The 21,485-nt window shown below is 29.9% G+C and overlaps 1 protein-coding gene across 1 annotated transcript in view; it reads right to left on the bottom strand.

Annotated features, from left to right (window-relative positions):
* The window catches only part of LOC142324000 (uncharacterized), a 131,665-nt gene that overhangs the window by 30,772 nt on the left and 79,408 nt on the right, over positions 1 to 21,485 (bottom strand). Inside the window, exons 12-19 of the mRNA XM_075364538.1 lie at positions 16,450 to 16,569; positions 14,089 to 14,237; positions 12,496 to 12,802; positions 10,173 to 10,292; positions 6,927 to 7,072; positions 4,033 to 4,354; positions 2,299 to 2,418; positions 9 to 157 (exon numbers count right to left, since the gene is read on the bottom strand). Coding sequence (XP_075220653.1) covers positions 9 to 157; positions 2,299 to 2,418; positions 4,033 to 4,354; positions 6,927 to 7,072; positions 10,173 to 10,292; positions 12,496 to 12,802; positions 14,089 to 14,237; positions 16,450 to 16,569 — 1,433 coding nt within the window. The remainder of the gene's footprint in view (positions 1 to 8; positions 158 to 2,298; positions 2,419 to 4,032; positions 4,355 to 6,926; positions 7,073 to 10,172; positions 10,293 to 12,495; positions 12,803 to 14,088; positions 14,238 to 16,449; positions 16,570 to 21,485) is intronic.

Here is a 21,485-nt window from a genome sequence, read left to right as displayed (position 1 = left end):
TTTCTAACCTTTCAGCAGAATCTAATACAACACCAGTGAAACATATTCTTGAAGAGGGAGGAAAACCATTCTTCAGTAGCCATTCCATTGGGGTTTTCCATGAAATCAGCTCTAAATCTTGTCTTTGCAATTCTTCTTTACCATTTACCTGATTGTGCTAAAAATTCATCAAAAAAAGAAATAAACTTGAACAAATTAGACTTTATAAAATATATCATTTTATGCCATTATGATTTGTTTTAAACAACTTTTTAATATGATAATATAGAGAACAACAGATATAACTTTTTTTTAAAAAGTTATATTAACTGAAAATTTTTTTTTAATAACACAAAAACAAAAGTGTAGTAGATAGCTTACTAGCACTTAGATAATTAGGACTTAGATTTGACAAGGGTCTGGAATTTTTTCACCTATTGTATCATTCATCTTATTAATTTCTTTGTAAAAATACATAAAGCAAAAACGTGTCAGGCTGTACATAAAGAAAAATCATCCTGAAGGAATACTCTAATTAAATTAGAGATGAAAGATAATTTAATTAATATTTGTTCAATCAGTCTATTATTTAGGTAATAGACAAATAAATAATAATTGCTGTACCATAATTATTTAACACATAAATATTTTACATGTAGATACATAGATATTTATGCAGACGACCAAATTATTCTAATACACATGGTAAGAACATCTTCTAGTGAAAGTATACATAGAATATTTTCTACACGTTGATTTTACATTTTTCATAAATTTATTTTTAGAATTCAATACTTTTTCTACTTTTTTATTTTATTAATTTATAAAATTAAAACATTAGAATGCAATATATTAAAATTAATACATGATTCCTTTGTTTATATAGATAAATAGGATAAAATGACTACAACCTTTTTTGTAATAAGGTTGAAAAATTAACAATTTTATTTAAAAAAAAAAAATTAATTCTTCAGCTTTATGTAATATTAAACTCATTTCTCTAAACAACTCCTAGAAAAATATACTCTCCTACTGGTTGATTACAGGTTTGTAATCCAACACTTAGCCAGAAAAGCTAGGTGTAACATACTTCTATTATGTATATGGTTTTGCAGACTTATAAAAGAAAAATTTATTGTTTAGTGCACTTCTTAATCAATAGAGTGCATCAATACACATTTACACATATAGAATGCAAAATATCTGATTCCAACCTTGTTAATGTTATATTACTACCTAAGAGTTGGAACGAACCATACAGCCTTAGCGTATGATCCATGTGCCTCCAGTTATTACATAATAAAATAGAAAATTTTTACTTTTCCAACTACATAGTTATACTAATAGCTATACAGCAGAATAATTGGTGTTTTGCAAGTCAGGAAAATTTTGCATGTAATGAATCTACTTGCAAAATACTTTATATCTCAAAGTTATATCTAAACTAATTAGATGATTCAATTACATTAATATGTCACTTTATTTATGCATTTGGGCAATTTCATTTAAGGGTGGGGAATAAGCCTAATTTTTTCCTTTTTTATCAATTATGGTCTATTTTGGTCTTATTCTTTTTTAATTAGTTATTGGTCTTATTTTGTCGGTTATGGACTAGCATGATATCTTCAAATAGACAGATTGATTTTTATGTTTTGCAAGAGTATGGTTTACTGATGCCATTAATTTTCATTACAATTGGTCAAAAGGTGGGGAGATACGATCACCATGGGTCTCATATCTCAAAATTTCATCAAAGAGTAGAATACTTTTTTTTTTATAGATAATTCTTTACTTTCTTACTTACAGACCTTTCTCTCCTACTTTCTTCTTAAGCAGAAGTCTGTTGAGGATAAAGTGCTGAGTAACCATACACCATAACTTTTCCAGGTTTCATGTAAAAGTTAAGCAACTCTGTTTTTAAAATTAATTTTTTTACATTTTTTAATGAAAACATTTTAATTTTTTTAACACATTCCGATAAACTATTTGTATTTTTCAATTTAAAAAATGAAAAACTAGGTGTTAATGTCAAATTAAGAAATTTATATATTTAAATGCTACAAGTGGTGCGTACAATTAAATTGACAAAAGATTTAAATTTATAGGTTAAGTCAAATTTAAATAAAAAATATACCTTAGAATATGCTAAAAAAATGGCTGACATTTTAAGAAGTTGATTAAAATAAAATACTATTAGTTAACAAAAAAAATCTTTTTCATTTTAGATTAGACTCATTATCATTTAGTTTTGCAAAGTTAGTTTGCAAAAATTCAATTAAAACAAATATTCACAGAAAAAATTATTACATAAACAGTTACCGTTTTGGAATAGTAAATCGCAGTATGTAAATCTATAAATCCGCCTACAACAACATGTTTTATTAAACGTGGATCAGCTCGATGTTTGTAACAGCAATGAAGATTCCCATTAATGAATACCTATTAAAATAAATAAAAATTTAAAGCAAAAAGACAAAAATATTTATATAACTAAATAATCTTTTTCAATCGTATGAGTAATTTAAAAGATTTCTTTAAAATACAATTAATTTACTCCCTTCATGGTCTAAATATTCCATGACAATGGGATAAAGAACCTGATTAAAGAATGAAATTCATTCATTATATTTAAAGCAAATTATGTTAAAGAAATATCTTTATTTGACACATCAAACAATTTCTCTGGTTTCAGTTTTTTTTATGAATACTGTTTTTCTTTGGTCATGTTGCTGGATCATACTGATATCTAACAATAACTGTAGAATTTAATATTACTGAAAAAAAATCACCAGAAATAATTTTAAAAATGAATCAATGATAGTTATTCTGGAATAACAAATTTCTTTAATCAAAATTAAGTCAAATTTTATGTGACAATAAAGGGATTAACTGTGGCAAAAAAAAAGTTAAGAAAGTCCCACTAATACATTTAAGAACATGCACGCATGTAAATTTTCAATTTGATATTATAAAGTATTAGATTCTTAAAGAAAGACAAAACTAATTGATTTCCTATCATTCTGAGGAATGATTAAAAAGTAAGAATTACTGATGTGTGATCACATAGTTAGCTAGGTTTTTGTATCAATTGCATCTGTAGCGTGTAAATAATGTCTTGAGAAGAACTGAAGGGTTCCTATGTCATAAGTTTTACACAAAGCATATATAAACATCATGAATATGTTGGTAGTGTACTCCTAACATCAGTACAAGAAAAAAAGCTCTAATAAAGATAGGCCAATTAATGCCATATATTATGTCTATCAGTCTGACACTTTTTTTAAGTAGAAATTTATATCTCCAGAATGGATTGAGCAATTTTAATTCAATCATATAGTGCGGAAACAAAGGATCAGATATCACAGTGGTAAAATTGTCACTAAGGCCAAATAAAGCATGTAAAAGTCTTTCAAACACAAAGGTAATGCTGTCAGTTTTTTTTACATTGAAGGCATTACTTATTAAGTTTCGGCCTGCAGGGCAGATAATCAACCACCCACCTTTGTTATAAAATAACACAGGTATTTAAAAAAAAATATTCAAAGCATAAGGTTCAGATTGATTTTTCTAAATCTTTATATGAAATTACATAAAAGATATAAAATTAACCTAATAATTTGTGTTTACAAAAATTTGTACCTTATTGTTCTACCTTTGAAACTAAGAAAAGGGTACAATTTTTAACTCTGCAACTTGAAAATAAAGCATTTTCAGACCCATATTTTTTTTAATGATTTTTCTTGTAACATTTCAATCAGAAGGATATTCCTTTAAAGTTTAGCAGAAATCTCAGAAAAACAATTTTTAATAAGTTATACTTTACTAAATTCATGAGTTACTTAAAAAAATTGATTTTTAATAATTAAACTATTAATAACATAACAATTTTTCACTGATTTTTCTGTTTATAAATTCCATTAATTATCAAATAAATTAATCCATTTCATTACAAAGCAGCAATTATACAGGATGAAGTCGGTTCAAGTAAAAATCATAAATGATCAATCTTCTATTAGTATTTGCATATACATGTAATAAAAAATAATTGATTACCTTAAAATCATCTTCTGCACAATGAATGTCAAGAACAAAACTTTTTCCTCTATTAAATGTTAGAGCTCCTTTTCTTAATTCAAGACCCCAAACGCCATTAATAAAACTATTTTTAACAACAGCATTTTCCAGGAATCTCGGAGCAAAATGGAATGCAACATCTCGTTCTTTACGACCCAAAACAGCATCCACATTAGCCTTGTGAATAACAACTTCTTTCATTAACTTTGTATTATGGTCTGGAAGCTCTGTATTATGGTCAACAGTCTTGTTACTATTAGTAGAACAAAACTGACGTTTACACTGGAAGTCAACATGAAACCTAAAATAATAAATTAAAATTAGTATTAAATTTACTCATATAATATATCTGTAAATGAGTATTATGTTACTAGCTGATATATATTCAAAAAATAAATTTATGTAAAATACAAAAAATAATTTTTGCTTCTGAATTCATTATGAATTATGTGAAATTTATGGGTCTACAATAATGAATGAAGGAAAGGTAAGGAAGAATGGTGTCTTGGGTTTAACGAAGACTATACAAATGTTCATGATGAAAAGAGGAGTAGAAGACCTTATTGAAAAATGTTAATGCAAAAGTTTGAGAAAATTGATGTTTTATAATTAGTGTTCTTGAAATCAGATTTTCCACTCATTTAATGAAGTGGAGTGTATAGAATTCTACTGTAAAAACTAGCTACCAGAAATTGTATACAAGTTGAGTTACAAAGAATATTGACAGACAAGCATAAAAATCAAATGATGGCATCTATACATGCATATATGAACCCCCATCAGAGAAGGGGCAAAATATTTTTCACATCACAAGAGGTAAAAATGTAATTTCATACATCAGTGTCAAGTCAAAACATCCATTCAAATTCGCAGAAAAATTTAAGCAAACCTAATCAGCTTGAAAGATCATGGCAACTGTTTTCTCAAACAAAATGAAGTACTATTGATGGAGCTGGAAACAACACAACACTTTCAAAACTTAATTAATGATAATGCATGCTCACATACCGTCAAAAAAATTCATTAATACAGATGAAAGCACCAAAAAGTAGATGAATGGTATCTTTTTATACTGTTTTATAATTAATAAAACATATACACAAGGTCTGTAAATAAAGCAATGAGACTAGTTTTTTTTTGGCAGCCAAAGTGGCAACGCTGTAAAATTACTAGTAAACATAAGGTTATATAACAGCTGATTTATATTAGGTACTAATATTTTTAGTCTATTGTTGCCATGTGAGATATAAACAAACTTTTCATAAAATGAGTTTTTATTGTGCATTACAAAAATGAGTAATACTAATTATGAGCAACGTTGTGCAATCAAGTTTCGTGTTAAACTCTGTGAGAATGCTACTGAAACTTTTTCAAAATTGAAAAGGGCATATGAAGATGACTCTCTGTCAAGAGCCCAAAATTTTAAGTGGTTTAAAGCATCTTCAGATGGCTGGGAATCAGCCTACTGGGTTGGTCTAGTGGTGAAGGCATCTTCCCAAATCAGCTGATTTGGAAGTCGAGAGTTCTAGTGTTCAAGTCCTAGTAAAGTCAGTTATTTTTACACAGATTTGAATACTAGATCGTGGATACCAGTGTTCTTTGGTGGTTGGGTTTCAATTAACCACACATCTCTCAGGAATGGTCGAACTGAGACTGTACAAGACAACCCTTCATTTACACTTATACATATCATTTTCATTAATCCTATTATCTGAAAGGTAATTGCCGGAGGCTAAACAGGAAAAATAAAAAAAATGGCTGGGAATCACCTGGAGATGATCCATGCTCTGGAAGACAGTTAATGTCAAAAAGTGATGACAATATTGAGTAAATCAGAGACTTGATATGGTACAATCAGCAATTAATTGTCAGCATGATTGCAGAACAGTTGAATTTGAACTATACCACAGTCCATCAAATTTTGACAAACTAATTGTACATGAAAAAAATCTGTGCAAAATTGGTCCCAAAAAACCTCACTGTTGAACAGAAAACAACAGGGTGAAAGTGTGCCGCGATCTAGGGTGAATTGAAGCTGATCCTGATTTTCTAAAAAATGTCATTACTAGTGATGAATCTTGGATATTTATGTATGACCCATAAACAAAATGCCAGAGCAAGGAGCGACACACTTCAAACTCACTATGTCCCAAAAAAAGAAAAAAAATGAGCAAATCAAATTTGTTTCTTCGATAGTAATGGCATTGTCTATAAGGAGTTTTTGCCTGCAGGACAAACTGTAAATCAATATGTTTACAGAGAAATTCTTGAAAGACTGCAGAAAAGAGTTACCCACGTGAGACCAGCCATCAAAGAAAATTGGATGCTGCATCATGACAATGCACCTTTTCATACTGCACTCTCAATTAATGAGTTTTTGGCAAAGAAAAACACCCTGTAGTTCCTCAACCACCTTATTCACCTGACTTGAGTCCCTGCGACTTTTTCCTGTTCCCAACTTTAAAAAAGCACTTCAAAGGATACCATTTTGGAACAGTAGAAAACACAAAAAAAAAATGTAACCGACCATCTGAAGGATATTCTGGTTTCTAAATTACAACATTGCTATGAAGAGTGGGAAAACCACATGTTGTGTGGCTTCCCAAGGGAACCATTTCGAAGGTGAATGAGTCCATGTATAATTGAATTGTAAATAAAAAGTTTTTCTGAACAAGTCTCATTACTTTATTTACAGACTTTGTATATATACATATACTCATATATGTTTTTATTTGTTTATTTTATTCCTAATGTGTACGTTACAGTCTGTTCAACTGGTGTGAAAAAATGAATGAATGAATATTCATAAACAAAATAGTGGGAAAAATATATTACAAGATCTTCATCATTAATTATTATAAAATTTAACAAACCTTTCAGTAGAATCCAATACAACACCAGTAAGACATATTCTTGATGAAGCAGGAAAACCATTAAGAAGTAGCCATTCCAATGGGGTCTTCTGTGATCCCAATTCTAAATCTTGTCTATGCAATTTTTCTTTACCATACTGGTTACGCTAAAAGTTAATAAAGAAAATAATTTACTTAACCAATTTTATATGATGTACATAATAATAACAGAAATACTTTACATACTTTATATACTTTACACTTATCTACTCATCACATGTGCACAAAATATTTAAATTTCTCAATTGACTAAAACATTTTATTGTTATTCCACTATTAGTGTTTCTTATTATTGTATAAAATTAATATTTGTGACCACTTCTGTAACAAAAAAACCATTGTAATATATAGTGGTTTATTGTATAAAACGAGTTCATGTTTTTTTTTTTTTTTGTATTAATCTGATTCTATCTTTATTCATAATAAAACAAGGTATTTTCAGAAACACACTATGAGAGGCCTTGAAAAGTTCCTTGCCCTAACGAAAAAAATTTTTTTTTCAAAAATTTATCTTATTTTTCAAACTTGCAATTCAATACATTTAGACCAATGACTTTCCAATTTTTTAATTCCTTCAGTATATTGTGATTTGTCTAACTCTAAAATAGGTGGCTCTCTTGGCTTTCACCTCATCATTTGAAGAGAATCTTCATAAAGAACTCCATTTCTTCAGGTTTAGGAAGAGCATGTAATTGCTAGAAGCCAAATTCAGCAAATACAGCATATGTGGAAACACATCAAAGCATAGGTCATAGAGTTTTGCAGGTACAACCGGACTCATATGTGTAAAAACATCATCATAGCGAAAGGGAACATTTTTTTTTACAAATGTGGGTGTTTTTAGTTTATAATCCATCAATTGGATCAGAACTGAAGATAATACTCCCATGTGATGGTCCTGCCTTTTTCAAGATAGCCTATGAGCATCACACTATGAGAATCCAAAAAAAAAAAACATAACCATGTCGTTTTTTGCAGATGAAACAGATTTCACTTTCTTTGGTGCTTTTTCACCTGCTTCCATTCACTGTTTGGTTTCTGGCAAGTAGTGGTGAATTCATGTTTCATTTTATTTATTGTTTAAAAAAGATAATAGAAACATAGAATAACATTTAAATAAGGCTAATCACCTTCGAAAAATATTCAGTCAAAAGCATTTTTGGTCACGCTTTAAGAACATCGCACCTATCATTGAACAGAAAGCTTTTTCATACTGAAAACAATGTGTAAAATGCAGCAGACACATTCTATAGAGATGTTTGCAATGTTAGCAAGCTCGCGTACTTTCAGTTGGTTATCATTTAATACAACACTGTAAATTTTAGTGATGCTTTTATTGAATGTAGTGGTTTTTCGATGTCCTGAGCATTTATCATTTTGAATCAATATAAGATGATCATATTTAACAAGCTGAGCACCATTGCTGCCAATTCATGCCACTAGGCAGTTATATTCATGTGGCATGTTAGTTGAATACTTAGTGTTATGAAATAGTTTGTGGTCCCAATATTTTTTTTTTTTCGTAATGGCTGATGGTGAAATCCTGCATCTGTCTCAGTTAAAGAGATAATAATCTAATGTTAAAAAGAAATTATCCACGGAAGAACTAAACCATGTTTTGGAAAATGAGAGTAGTAACAGTGAATTTAGTTTCAAAAGCAACTCCGAATATGAATATGTAGATGACAGCAATGTGGAATTTGGTAGTGAAAGTGATTTGGGTGGAGATGAAAATCTTACTGACATCCAACTGTGCAAACTATACACAGAGAAACTGAAATTAATGATAATGGTATTCAAATAAATGAAAATTACATTGACACAATTATAACTGAAACCAATGACGAAGATAGTCAGATAACTGAAAATGACATTGATACAAATATACCTGTACTAAAAACCACTCAACATATAACAAATACGAAAGTGGCGAGTTATGTCGTGTAGGTAACCAGTCCATCAGAATTAAAAAAAATTGATTTTGTTGAAAATCCTGGTCTTCATATTCCTGTTCCAATTGATGGTAAGCCAATTAACTATTTTTAACTACTAGCTGATGATAAGTTTTTAACTTGACTGCAAATGAAATGAATAATTATGCAGAAGTTTTAGAACAAAAATTCAACACCCTAAATTTATATGGGTCGAAGTAGATTTACGGCGATTATGAGAGAGAGCTCTTCATTTCTGTAATAATATACAGGCAGCAGATAATAATTGTATACATAAGATACAACTTTTAATTGATTGTTTTTGAATGTATTAAGAACAGACCGTTAGAAATATTTTGACTTTAGATCATATGATCAATGAATTTTACATCATTGCATCAATGAATATTTACACTTTCTACCTTTTATAATTCACTGTTCATGAAAAAAATTATGAAAAATTACATAAACAATTATTTTGAATGGATATTATACACTAAAAAAAAAAAAACTTTTTATGCTCATATTTATTCTTAATCCTAATAAATAAATAATAATAAAAGGTTTATACATAAAAACAATATAAACTTTTGTAATTAATTATAACTCATTTTCTTAAATACCTAGAAATGTGTTCCCACACCATCAGATAGAAAAATAGATATTCAGATTAACTTTTGGCTATATCTCTTGAAAATGAAAACTCATAAATTGTTGAATAACGAACTGCTTTGGTTCAATACCTTACTTAGGTGTCATTATTATATAAGTTTGCTGGTTCAGAACCATAATAAATAGTCACTGTTCAATCTGTTTAAATATAAGTTTAATATGTTATAATGATCATTACATGTTTTATATTTAAAAATGCATAATACACTGTTGATGATAGTGTAGATGATGACTGCATTAAGTGTGTAATTAGACTGAACAATACAATAATTAATAGTAATATTATAAGTGTCAGCTGGTAAACTAGGCCAACTGAATATAACTTTATATATTTTTACATAAATAAGAAGAAGAGACAGTTAGTTTATTTATTTACAATTAATACAGAGAAAAGGTTACATGAATCTTAACTCAAATAAATAAAATATTATTATTAGTTGATAATATGGTTAACAGACCACAATATGCTAACGTAAAAGTTGTGAATTCAATATTCTTTAATATGAAATTTACAAGCAACAAAGTTTTACAAAAACTTTGATTAAAAATTGTTATAAATAATAAGATTTACATAAACATAAATAAAACTGCATAAATAAATTACCCTCAAGGAATAGTAAACAGCAGCTTTTATGTTGACGGATCCAGCAACAGCAACATGTGTTATTAAACGTGGATCCATTTGATGTTTATAATAACAATAATCAGTACCATTAACAATAACCTGTTAAATCAGAAAAAAATTAATTACAATTAAAAACTATCAAAATTTTTTTTTGAAATCGTAAATAACATCAAATTTCAAAAGAATCTAGACAATTTAGCTAAAATGAATGTCATCATAATTTGAGATTTTTAAGTTTGACTGTATCAAGAACCAAAAATTCAAAATAAAATAATTACATTTTAAAATAAAATATGTTATCATGGACACCACATTAAATTAAATAAATAGATACATCTTTATTCTGATCCAAACATAATAATGTATTATATATAGATCATGTCAATATATGATAGATTATTAATAAAAAAAAACAAATTAGAAGATAAAAAATAAATGTTTAATTATTTAAATACAAACACACGAAATAACGTTAAGGTGAATACATTAAGTATAAAAAAATTACTACAAAATAATTTGCAAGGCAGAAGCTGCTATTGAAATTATTTTGAGCACTTATTTATAACCATGTTGAACGGGATGCGGGTAAACTGAGTTTTTTCTTTTTTTTTTAGTTAGTATTATTTAAAAATTCAATGATAGTAAATAATGTTCCTGTAAAAGAAAATCTTCTAATTTTATTTTAAATAAATTGGTTGACAAGATTTTTCGAATGGTTTAACAATCTATTAAAGTTGGCAATGGAAGCATAAGGCCCTTTCTCATAGTATTCTGTTGAGTTCTATAAAAACAGTTCTGCTGCCTTGTTCGGTAGAGGTGTATTGTTATTTTTTACATGACTGCCCAAAAAGGAGTGTTATGTATTTAGGACATATGCATATACACATATGTTCCATTGTAGCAGCTCAATGGCCAAACCGATTTAGATATACGATCCACATTGTAATCCTTATGTTACTGGTAGTGTCACAGGCTATATAAATATACATGTATATTTAGTGGAGATCTGTTGGTTGAAGCACAAACTTTAATGAACTGTGATCCTCTATCACTGTGTTTGAACTGAATAATTCAAATCAATCAAATGAATAATATTACAAAAATAATAAAATTAAATTTACATTAAATAAAATAAAATGAAATAAATTAAAAAAAATTCTGTTTAATAATACTGGGCTGCCTGTGGGAACTGTGTGTGAGGCTGGAGTGTTAACGTGTGATGCGAGCACCTTGTGTGAGGCTAGACCAATCATCACAAACTAGTAACAACAGGGTGCCCCTGAGGTACTGTTTTGAATAGTGCAATGGAATGCTCTTATAATATCTCTGCAAACAATTGTTTGATTTTCAAAATTCAAATGGGGTATTTGTTGTAGGTTGAAAGCTAACTTCTGCATGCATCAGGTATACTCTCGATTCTCGATCTAACAGATCACGGTTATTTGGAAATGTTGTTACATCTTCGCAAACAATCTTTTTTCAAAATTGAAATTGGATATTTGTTAGTATAACACAAAATCATGATGGAGCCAAATCAGAACAAAAATTAAACTGATTACTCAGAAAAATCGAGTGGCCTGTGTTTTGCTGAGACCAGCTTGAGCTTGGCGAGCTCCCACAAATGGTCTTTGTCGAGTTTGATGACAGTATGATTAGAGGTAATGCTGTCAGCATTGGAATGGGGATCGAGCCTACTACTGTCAAATTTGAAGCTATAGGGAGGCAGAGAAAATTGGAACAGCATATGCTGCCATTAATATTGTGCTGGGCTGTAACTGTGCATAAACAAGGGATTACCCTAGATAAAGCTGTTGTAGATCTAAGCACTCACATCTTTGCTACGGGCCAGGCCCATGTAGCACTGAATCGCATGAAACATCTGGAGAGTTTAGCCATTACTTGTTTGGATCCCAGAAAATTGCTATATTATCTGTACAATAAAAAGTCTCTAAGAGGAACTCAATTACTTGAAAAATCTGTTTAGATGAAAATTTTAGATTAGTATAAGCCAATTAAATAAATACGTCAATGGCAAGACATGTTGGACTTCTTCAATGTGTAGAATTATAAGAACATATATCACTTGTGGTCCACTGGGATAATTCTGGTTATATAAACAGTAGTAGTAATACAAGAACAAACACACTGATTGGAAAACATTATATCAGTTAATTTTGAATTAGATAGTTAATTAGATAATTCTATTTATAGATATAAAACAAAATTTTTATAAAAAAAAAAAAAATCACAAAACATGTCTGACAAAAGATTACATAACTAAAAATACAATTTCATAAAGTACCTTAAAAGTCTTTTCAGAACAAAGAATATCAAGCATAAAACTACTTCCTTCACTAAACACTATGGAACCTTCTTGTTCTTCATGGCCACGGTAGCCATCAAAATAAGTAAGTTTTTCAATTAAATACGGATTAAAATGAAATGCAACTTTTATTTTTTCAGAAATCTGTGTGCAGTCAACTTTTCTATCAGGAACAATAACATTTTCAATAAATCTCGTAAGAGGCTGGAACGGAATGTTAACACTCATACTGCTCTCAATATCAGCACAAGATACAGGAGGAATACACTTGAAGTCAACGAAAAATCTGAAACAATATTTTACAATGAATTATTCTGATAAAGCTTTAAATTATTATTATACTACTAACTGCAGGGTAGAATAAGAACAAATCTAATGAACTAATAAAGATAATCGAGTGAAATAATTAAAACATTATTTCAATATTTTAACTTTTTCATTATAAAAATCACAAAGTGATAAAACAAACAAAAAATATACATATATATATTTTTTTAAATATATATATAAAAATAAAATAAAACGTTTTCCACAATCCTACATAATACTAAGGAATGTAGGTTTTAGTGTAAGTGGTTTTTATTCCATTTAACTCTCATAATTCATGATTTACCTGATGATTTTTATTTAGATTGAAACCAATTTGAAAGATTTGTTTTCAGTTAATTATTTTGGTAAAAAGTAGTTATCACTGTGCCAATTCTAATAACTTGAATATGAAAATATAATATAAAAAATTATTATGACAAATTCTAACAAAAAATGATATTAGTAACATGTGTATATAAGAGTACAATTTTTATTATCTTTAGCTCCTGAAATGAAGTCATCAGTAAACTGTTTTTTTAATATTAATATTTTATTAAAGCTATTAAAAATATTCATTATCAAATAAAAGTTGGTTATTATATTGTAACAGAACATCTGTAAAAATATATATATGGACAAATTAGTCAAGTCATAATAATTCTATGCATTAATAAAATCCATGTTAACATTCAGTCCATGCAAATAACGCCCTAATAAATATTGTAATACGTAATAAATAATACTTGGGATCATTCTTTTGTGTATTAAAACAGCATCAGAGTAAATAATTTTATATTAAAAAAAATCTGTAAATTTATGAAACAGTTAGGAAAGTAGAAGAGCCATAACCTAACCTACTCGTGATATAAATATGATATAAAATTCTATGTTTTAAGAGAAGGGAATTTGACATGAATGATCACTGTCCAGTCTAGCAATATTGTGCAAGTGCAATATGTTTTTAAATCAAACATTTTGCTAGTACAATGTAAAACTTAAAAAAAGAAAATAATTCTTCAACTCAAAAATAATAACGTGCTAATAATCAGTTGCTTTGATTTAATTTTTGATATAAAAATTCTTGATCTAGACGTATTAGTAGATTTTAGAAGTAATCTTTTATTATTCTAAATCTAATATAAATAATTTTTTTCATAAAAACCTGATATTTTTATGAAACAATTTTTATTAAATCTAGGTTAATAAAGGTTTCTTTAAATTAAAATTCACACACACACACATACAACATAAAATATTTCTAACCTTTCACCAAGGTTTAGTACAAAACCAATAAAACATATTTTTGATGAAGGAGCAAAACCATTAGTTAGTTTCCATTGCAATGGAGTTTTCTGTGAAACCAGATCTAAATCTTCTTTACTCAATTCTTCTTTACCACTTCTTTGGTCAATCTAAAAAATCAATGAGAAAAGAAATATACTTGACAGATTACACTGATAGACAAAAAACATTTTTTAATGTTTCTCTAAGTGTGATACCACTTCTTGAATTACTTTTTTGTGTACATTATGGATATGTAAAGACAATTTTTCTATTACCCTTAGTTTTAAATAAATTACGCTTCAAAAGAGATTAAGGGAAAATATAGTTAAAATCTGTAAAATTAATAATTTTGCATGGTCATACCTGTGTTAGAATGATTTCACTGATGCTTTTCTTTAATCAATAGCCTCAGGCACATCCCAAATTAATGTCATGTCCCAACATAATCGGCTAGCATGTCAGTATTCCATTTCTCTTTATAGCTTTCCATTACTGAAATGTCTTGGTGGAAACGTTCACAGTCTTTGTCACTTGCGTCTCCAAGGTTGTCCGGGAAACAATTCAGATGTGAGTGGAGGAAATGTATTTTAAAGACATATTATATTCCACAGCTCTACATGAATGAAGTAAGAAGTTGATTAACAATATTGTGGTAATTGTCGGATTTTTGTTTGCCGAGAAAGATTTTGCAAACATCTTTAAATGAAGCCCAAGCTGCACTTTCTACATTATTTAACATTGAGTTAAATACATCATCTTTGACCAACTCTCTTATTTGAGGACTAACAAATATTCATTCTTTAATTTTTCCTTCATTTACATTCTGAAATTTTTACCTGATGTACAAAAATCTGGAACTATCCTTCTTCACTGCTTTTACAGAATTTTTCATTAGTCCTAGCTTGATATGGAGAGGGGGTAAAAATATTTTTATGGGTTCAACTAAGGGCTCATGAATATTTTTCCCATTTGGAGTTAAATTGTCTCGTTTCTTCCATTCTTTGGTAACATAATGCTTATCCCTAGCTCGGCTGTCCCATTCACAAAGAAACACATGAACTTAGTATAGCCTAACTACATGCCTAACAAAATAGCTACAACTTTCAAATCACCACATATGATCCAGTTATGTTTTTATAATTTTATTTTTCAAGAATGTCTTTCATCACGTGATATGTCTTTCAAATTAATACCATCAGCGATTGGTATCAAAGGATATTTGTTACCATTGTATAATAGCACCACTTTTAAATTGTACTTGGGCGAATCTATGAAAAGATGCCAGTCCTCAGGTTTATGAATGTGTCCTAAGTGCAACATAAGCTCATCAATATTTGTGCAACAAACCAAACTATTTTCATCAATAAAGTACACAAAAATTATGTTTATCAGTGTTATCTATTTTAATAACTGTTGAATCACAATTATCTAACATGCAGATATTCCTTTACCTTGTAACTACTTATGTAGAAGAATAGTTTAATTAAAATTTACAATTACCTTAATTTTTGTAAAACAAAAATAGTGGTAAGAAATGAACCACTATTTTTGTTTACAACAAGTCAACAAACTGACACTATTTTAGAAAACTAAAAATAGAATAATTAACCTAATCATCTTGAGCATTGTGCATTAGTAACAGCAAGAATAAAAAAACATTTACACATATGAGGTATGTTAAAAAAAAATAATTTGTTTCCAATATATTATACTAAACACATAAATTTCATGCTATGAGATTTAATGGAAAACCCTAACATGTACCACATCTTCACAGAATTTGTGCTGCATCTGCCGGCTGTTGATAAAAAATATCATATTAACATTAGTCAACAAGACCTTCTTCAGAATATCAATGCTGATAAAAAAATTATTTTGTAAAATATTGTGATGAGATAAGACTTTGTAGATATAATGTATATACCAAGGGGGCAATCATTACAGTGGTTGGGGAAAGGATTATCCTGACCATAAAAAAAGCTACATGAGTCAGTCAAGCAAGAAGTTATAATTGGTGGGATTTTTTTAACTGAAAAAGTTTGGTCCATTAAGAATTTGTTCCACATGGTGAAACAATAAATAAGTTGTAGAACTTATTTATGAATAGTAACTTATGAAAAGGTACTTATGAAAATTTTGTGGCATTTGAGGGATATAGCATGCAGAAAGAGGCTGGAGCTGTGGGGAAAATCAGAGTTGGATGTTGTACAACAACAATATGGCAGCTCATGTGTCACTTCTTAATCGCTGCTATAGGGCAAAAAACAAAAATTGTCAGATCTATCCCTAATCCATAAAAATCTTAATAAAAAGGAATACTAAATTAAATAAAAAAATTACCTTTTTGGAACAGTAAACAGCAGTAATTATATTGACACATCCTAAAACAGCAACATGAGTTATTAAATGTGGTTCCATTCTATGTTTATACGAACAATAAAAAGTACCATTTACAAAAATCTGTTAAAATAAACAAGAAAAAAGTTGATTAATTTTAGAATAAAATTACATAAAATGTATAAATTATAAAATAATAATTTTGTCCAGTCTTAATTAAAAGTAAATCTTCAAAGGAACCAGTACAATATAGTTAAAATGAGACCCATCATAATGCAATTTATAATGTTTAATACTAGAATACTAATGTAAATAAGATTAATGTGTGGAAGTAACTTTCCTGCCAGATGTAGGCACACCCTTTGCTCTGTCTTCTTGTCTTCTGCTATGTTTTAATCCAGTGTTTCTCAACCTGTGGAGCGCATGCCCTCCTAGGGAAATATAACTAATGGGGGATGCAAGCATATCAAAAAGAAAATATTAAAAAAATTCATTTATTAATTTACTGAAAGGAAAGCAAAACAAAGTACATTCTAATATAATACTCTTATAAATAGGATTGTATCAGTACTACACAATGTATTAATAATTAACTTATCAATAATAAATTAAAAACACGTTTAATAATTATTAGTAACTCCCTTGGGCCTGTCTTGCAGAGCAAAGTTTTTTAAAGGAAGGTTTAATATTGGAAACAGACACTCTATAGTTCTTTTTCTACATCTAGCTGAGATCTATATTTTGTCTTCAAAGCACCCACCACAGGAAATCCAGTTTCACAAAAGTAGGATGTTGAAAATGGTAATAGTATACAAAAATGCTCTTGTTTTCAGTACAAAAAACTCATCATCCACCCCTGCCCAAAATTCAAAGAATGAATTATTACTAATTTGTTTTTTGATTTCACCACTTGCAGTGAAGTCTATGAAGATTTCTTCTTCGGCAGTTGAGAGCCCTTTGGAAGTATTTTGAAATGGATTCCTAACCCACTGGTAACTTGCTACCAAACTGTCGGCAGCAAGAAAATGCTTTTTAAAATTCTTTGCCAGCACGGCTAATGATTTTTAATGGCTACAAAAACAACTTTCACATGTTCTTCAGTCTTGTAAATTTTAACACACATTCATCCACATTTGGAAACAATTCTGGGTGTTTTGCTTTACATTTCTGCTCCAAAATTTCAATTTTCTACAAAAAGCAATAACTTTATCACTCGTATCCAAGATATGTGTATTTGCTCCTTGGAGTTGAAGATTCAAGGTGTTTAGTTTCTCAAATATCTTGACCAAGTAGCTCAATTCCATCACAAATAAACCATCTTGAAACTTATCTTCTGGTAGATTTTCTTCTTCTAGAAACATGTGATTTCATCTCTTAATTCACAAGCACACTGCAAAAATTTCCCTTGTGATAATCATCTTGCCTCGCAATAAAATAGTAACGCAGAATGTACTGCACCCATGTCTTTACAAAGAGCAGAAAAGATTCTTGATTTTAGGGGCTCATTTATAAAATTTACTATAGTTTCAAAGATGTTAGCACAATATTCAGACCAAGACTCATTTCTTTGGAAGTCAGAGCTTCTCTATGGATCATGCAATGTGTCCAGACACACTGTGGACATTTTTGTTTCACAAGTGCTTGTATACTTTGGAATCTTCCAGAGATTGAACAAGCACAATCGGTGCATATTCTGATGCAATTTTTCCACACTATATTTGCCTCATTCATAAAATCATGAATGAAAGTTTGTGAGAGGCAAGTAAAGCTTTTTCATTCACAAATTCTTTCTAAAAATGTTTGCTTTTCAAATAATCTTAATTCTAATTCGAAGAATTCTTGGGGTTTGTTAATGTACTGGCTATGAAGTGTTTCCAAATATTGTTTAAGTTTATTAGGTTTCATGCAGTCTGCTGTCAAAATTTTTGAGCAAATGACACAGAAGCCTTTCTTCTTCATTTACTTCAGCAGTGGTAAATCCAAAATTTAAGTATTCTTGATTTTGGTTTGATTTGTCTGTGGTTCCAAAAATAAAATCAAGAATACTTAAATTTTGGATTTACTTGTTGATTCTTCAGTGTCATCTAATTGCTTCTTTACATCCACTTAAAAATCTATCCATGATTCTGTATAAATCTATTGCTGTGAATATTTAATACTGTGAACTGCAATTAACATGCAAATTACAATATGCACACACTCATTCATACATGACACATTTGATAGCGATAGAAGGGTCGACTTGACTGAACTGAATGAGGTGCAGCATTTATATACGTTAGCACAGACGTTTAAAGAATGTTCAAGAAAAATCAGAACTTCTCGCAAAGCTGCAAGAATGTCCAATATGGAGGACGTAAGACAGAGAGAAATAGAGAGGCATTAATTCTGGTTTTGTCAATGCAACAGATCAGTGTTGCCAAATATCAATAAATTTACTTCTTCGTAATTTGTAAGATTTGTAATTAAGGTCGTAGTGTAGCTTTTGCATCAAAATACATATTACTGTATACATTGTTATTGTATGAGAGGGTGTGCAATGAAAATTAAGATTGAAAATTGGGTCGCAAATACTTAAAAGGTTGAGAAATGCTATGGATGTGTAAACTTTACATTTTTCTTTTAGGACTAATTCTCGTCAACTACGGCAAGTGTCTATGCTTATTTAATGTATCAGTAGTGTTTACTGAAAAGAATTCATATGTCAGTTTTATGTGTAGCTAGTAATAAAGCAATATTTAGAAGACAGTTGTACTTATTTTTGCTTACAATATATAATAAAATGAAAAGGATGACAACTTACTGCACAAAATGTCAACAACCCATACGCAAAGAACATCAAACAAAAATATGTTCTAATTGTTAAAATTACTACGTAAATATAATTATTCTGTTTTTAATTAATCTACCCTCCTCTATGAATCATGAGACCTTGCCGTTGGTGAGGGGGCTTGAGTACTCAGTGATACAGAGTAGCTGGACCGAAGGTGCAACCATATCGGAGAGGTAGCTGTTGAGAGCCAGACTAAGTAGTTGTTAGGGGGCGTGAGTCACAACGACTTAAACGGCCATATCAACATCACTCAGTCCTCTGAATACTGCGCAGCTGAAAGCAATGGAAAACTACTGCTGCTTTTTTTCCAAGAAAATGTGGCTCTCTGCATTTTCATATAGCAATGATGGAGGCGCCTTCCTTGGTAAAATATTCCGTAGGTAAACTAGTCCCCCGTTCGGATCTCTGGGTGGGGACTACTAAGGAGGGGGTCACAAGAAAATTAAAAAATAACATTCTACGAGTCGGAGTGTGGAATGTTAGAAGTTTAAAAAAGGTTAGTAGGCTGAAAAATTTAAAAAGAGAAATGGATAGGATAAATGTGGATGTAGTAGGAATTAGTGAGGTTCGGTGGGAAGAGGAAGGCGACTTTTGGTCAGGTGATTTTAGAATAATAAACTCAGCTTCAAATAATGGGCAGGCAGGAGTAGGTTTCATAATGAACAAGAAGATAGGGAAGAGAGTAGAATATTTCAAAACGCATAGCAATAGAATCATTGTAATAAGGATAAAATCAAAACCTAAACCGACAACGACTGTTAATGTATATATGCCTACAAGCGCCCATGATGATGATGATGAGGTAGAGTGTGTATACGAAGATATTGATGAAGCAATTCAACACGTAAAAGGAGATGAAAATTTAATAATAGTTGGAGATTGGAATGCAAGCATTGGAAAGGGCAAGGAAGGAAATATAGCAGGTGAATACGAGCTGGGCAAAAGGAATGAAAGAGGGGACAGACTTATAGAGTTTTGCACAAAGTATAATTTAGTAATTGCCAATACCCAATTTAAAAATCATAATAGAAGAATATACACTTTGAAAAAGCCAGGCGATACTGCAAGGTATCAGATAGATTATATCATGGTTAAGCAAAGATTTAGGAATCAACTCGTTGGCTGCAAAACTTACCCTGGAGCAGACATTGATAGCGACCATAATTTGGTGATAATGAAATGTAAATTGGGATTTAAAAATCTGAAGAAAAGGTGTCAGATGAATCGGTGGAATTTAGAGAAGCTTGAGGAAGAGGAGATAAAGAAGATTTTTGAGGAGGACATCGCAAGAGGTCTGAGTAAAAAAGATAAGGTAGAAAATGTAGAAGAAGAATGGGAGAATGTTAAAAAAGAAAAGATTAAATCCGCAGAAGCAAACTTAGGCGGAACAAAGAGAACTGGTAGAAAACCTTGGGTTTCAGACGATATATTCCAGCTGATGGATGAACGTAGAAAATATAAAAATGCTAGTGATGAAGAAAGTAAAAGGAACTATTGACAATTAAGAAATGCTATAAACAGGAAGTGCAAACTAGCGAAAGAAGAGTGGATTAAAGAAAAGTGTTCAGAAGTGGAAAGAGAAATGAACATTGGTAAAATAGACTGAGCATACAGGAAAATTAAGGAAAATTTTGGTGTACATAAATTAAAATCTAACGTGTTAAACAAAGATGGTACACCAATATGTAATACGAAAGGTAAAGTCGATAGATGAGTGGAATATATTGAAGAGTTATACGGAGGAAATGAATTAGAAAATGGTGTTATAGAGGAAGAAGAGGAAGTTGAGGAGGATGAAATGGGAGAAACAATACTGAGATCTGAATTTAAGAGAGCATTAAAAGATTTAAATGGCAGAAAGGCTCCTGGAATAGACGGAATACCTGTAGAATTACTGCGCAGTGCAGGTGAGGAAGCGATTGATAGATTATACAAACTGGTGTGTAATATTTATGAAATGGGGAAGTACCGTCACACTTCAAAAAAAGGTGTTATAGTCATGATACCAAAGAAAGCAGGGGCAGATAAATGTGAAGAATACAGAACAATTAGTTTAACTAGTCATGCATCAAAAATCTTAACTAGAATTCTATACAGAAGAATTGAGAGGAGAGTGGAAGAAGTGTTAGGAGAAGACCAATTTGGTTTCAGGAAAAGTATAGGGACAAGGGAAGCAATTTTAGGCCTCAGATTAATAGTAGAAGAA

Source organism: Lycorma delicatula, chromosome 4, assembly GCF_047948215.1.
Source record: "Lycorma delicatula isolate Av1 chromosome 4, ASM4794821v1, whole genome shotgun sequence".
In the NCBI taxonomy this organism is placed as follows: domain Eukaryota; kingdom Metazoa; phylum Arthropoda; class Insecta; order Hemiptera; family Fulgoridae; genus Lycorma; species Lycorma delicatula.
The sequence above is the reverse complement of the archived record's forward strand: the minus strand, read 5'-3'. Positions and strand labels throughout refer to the sequence as shown.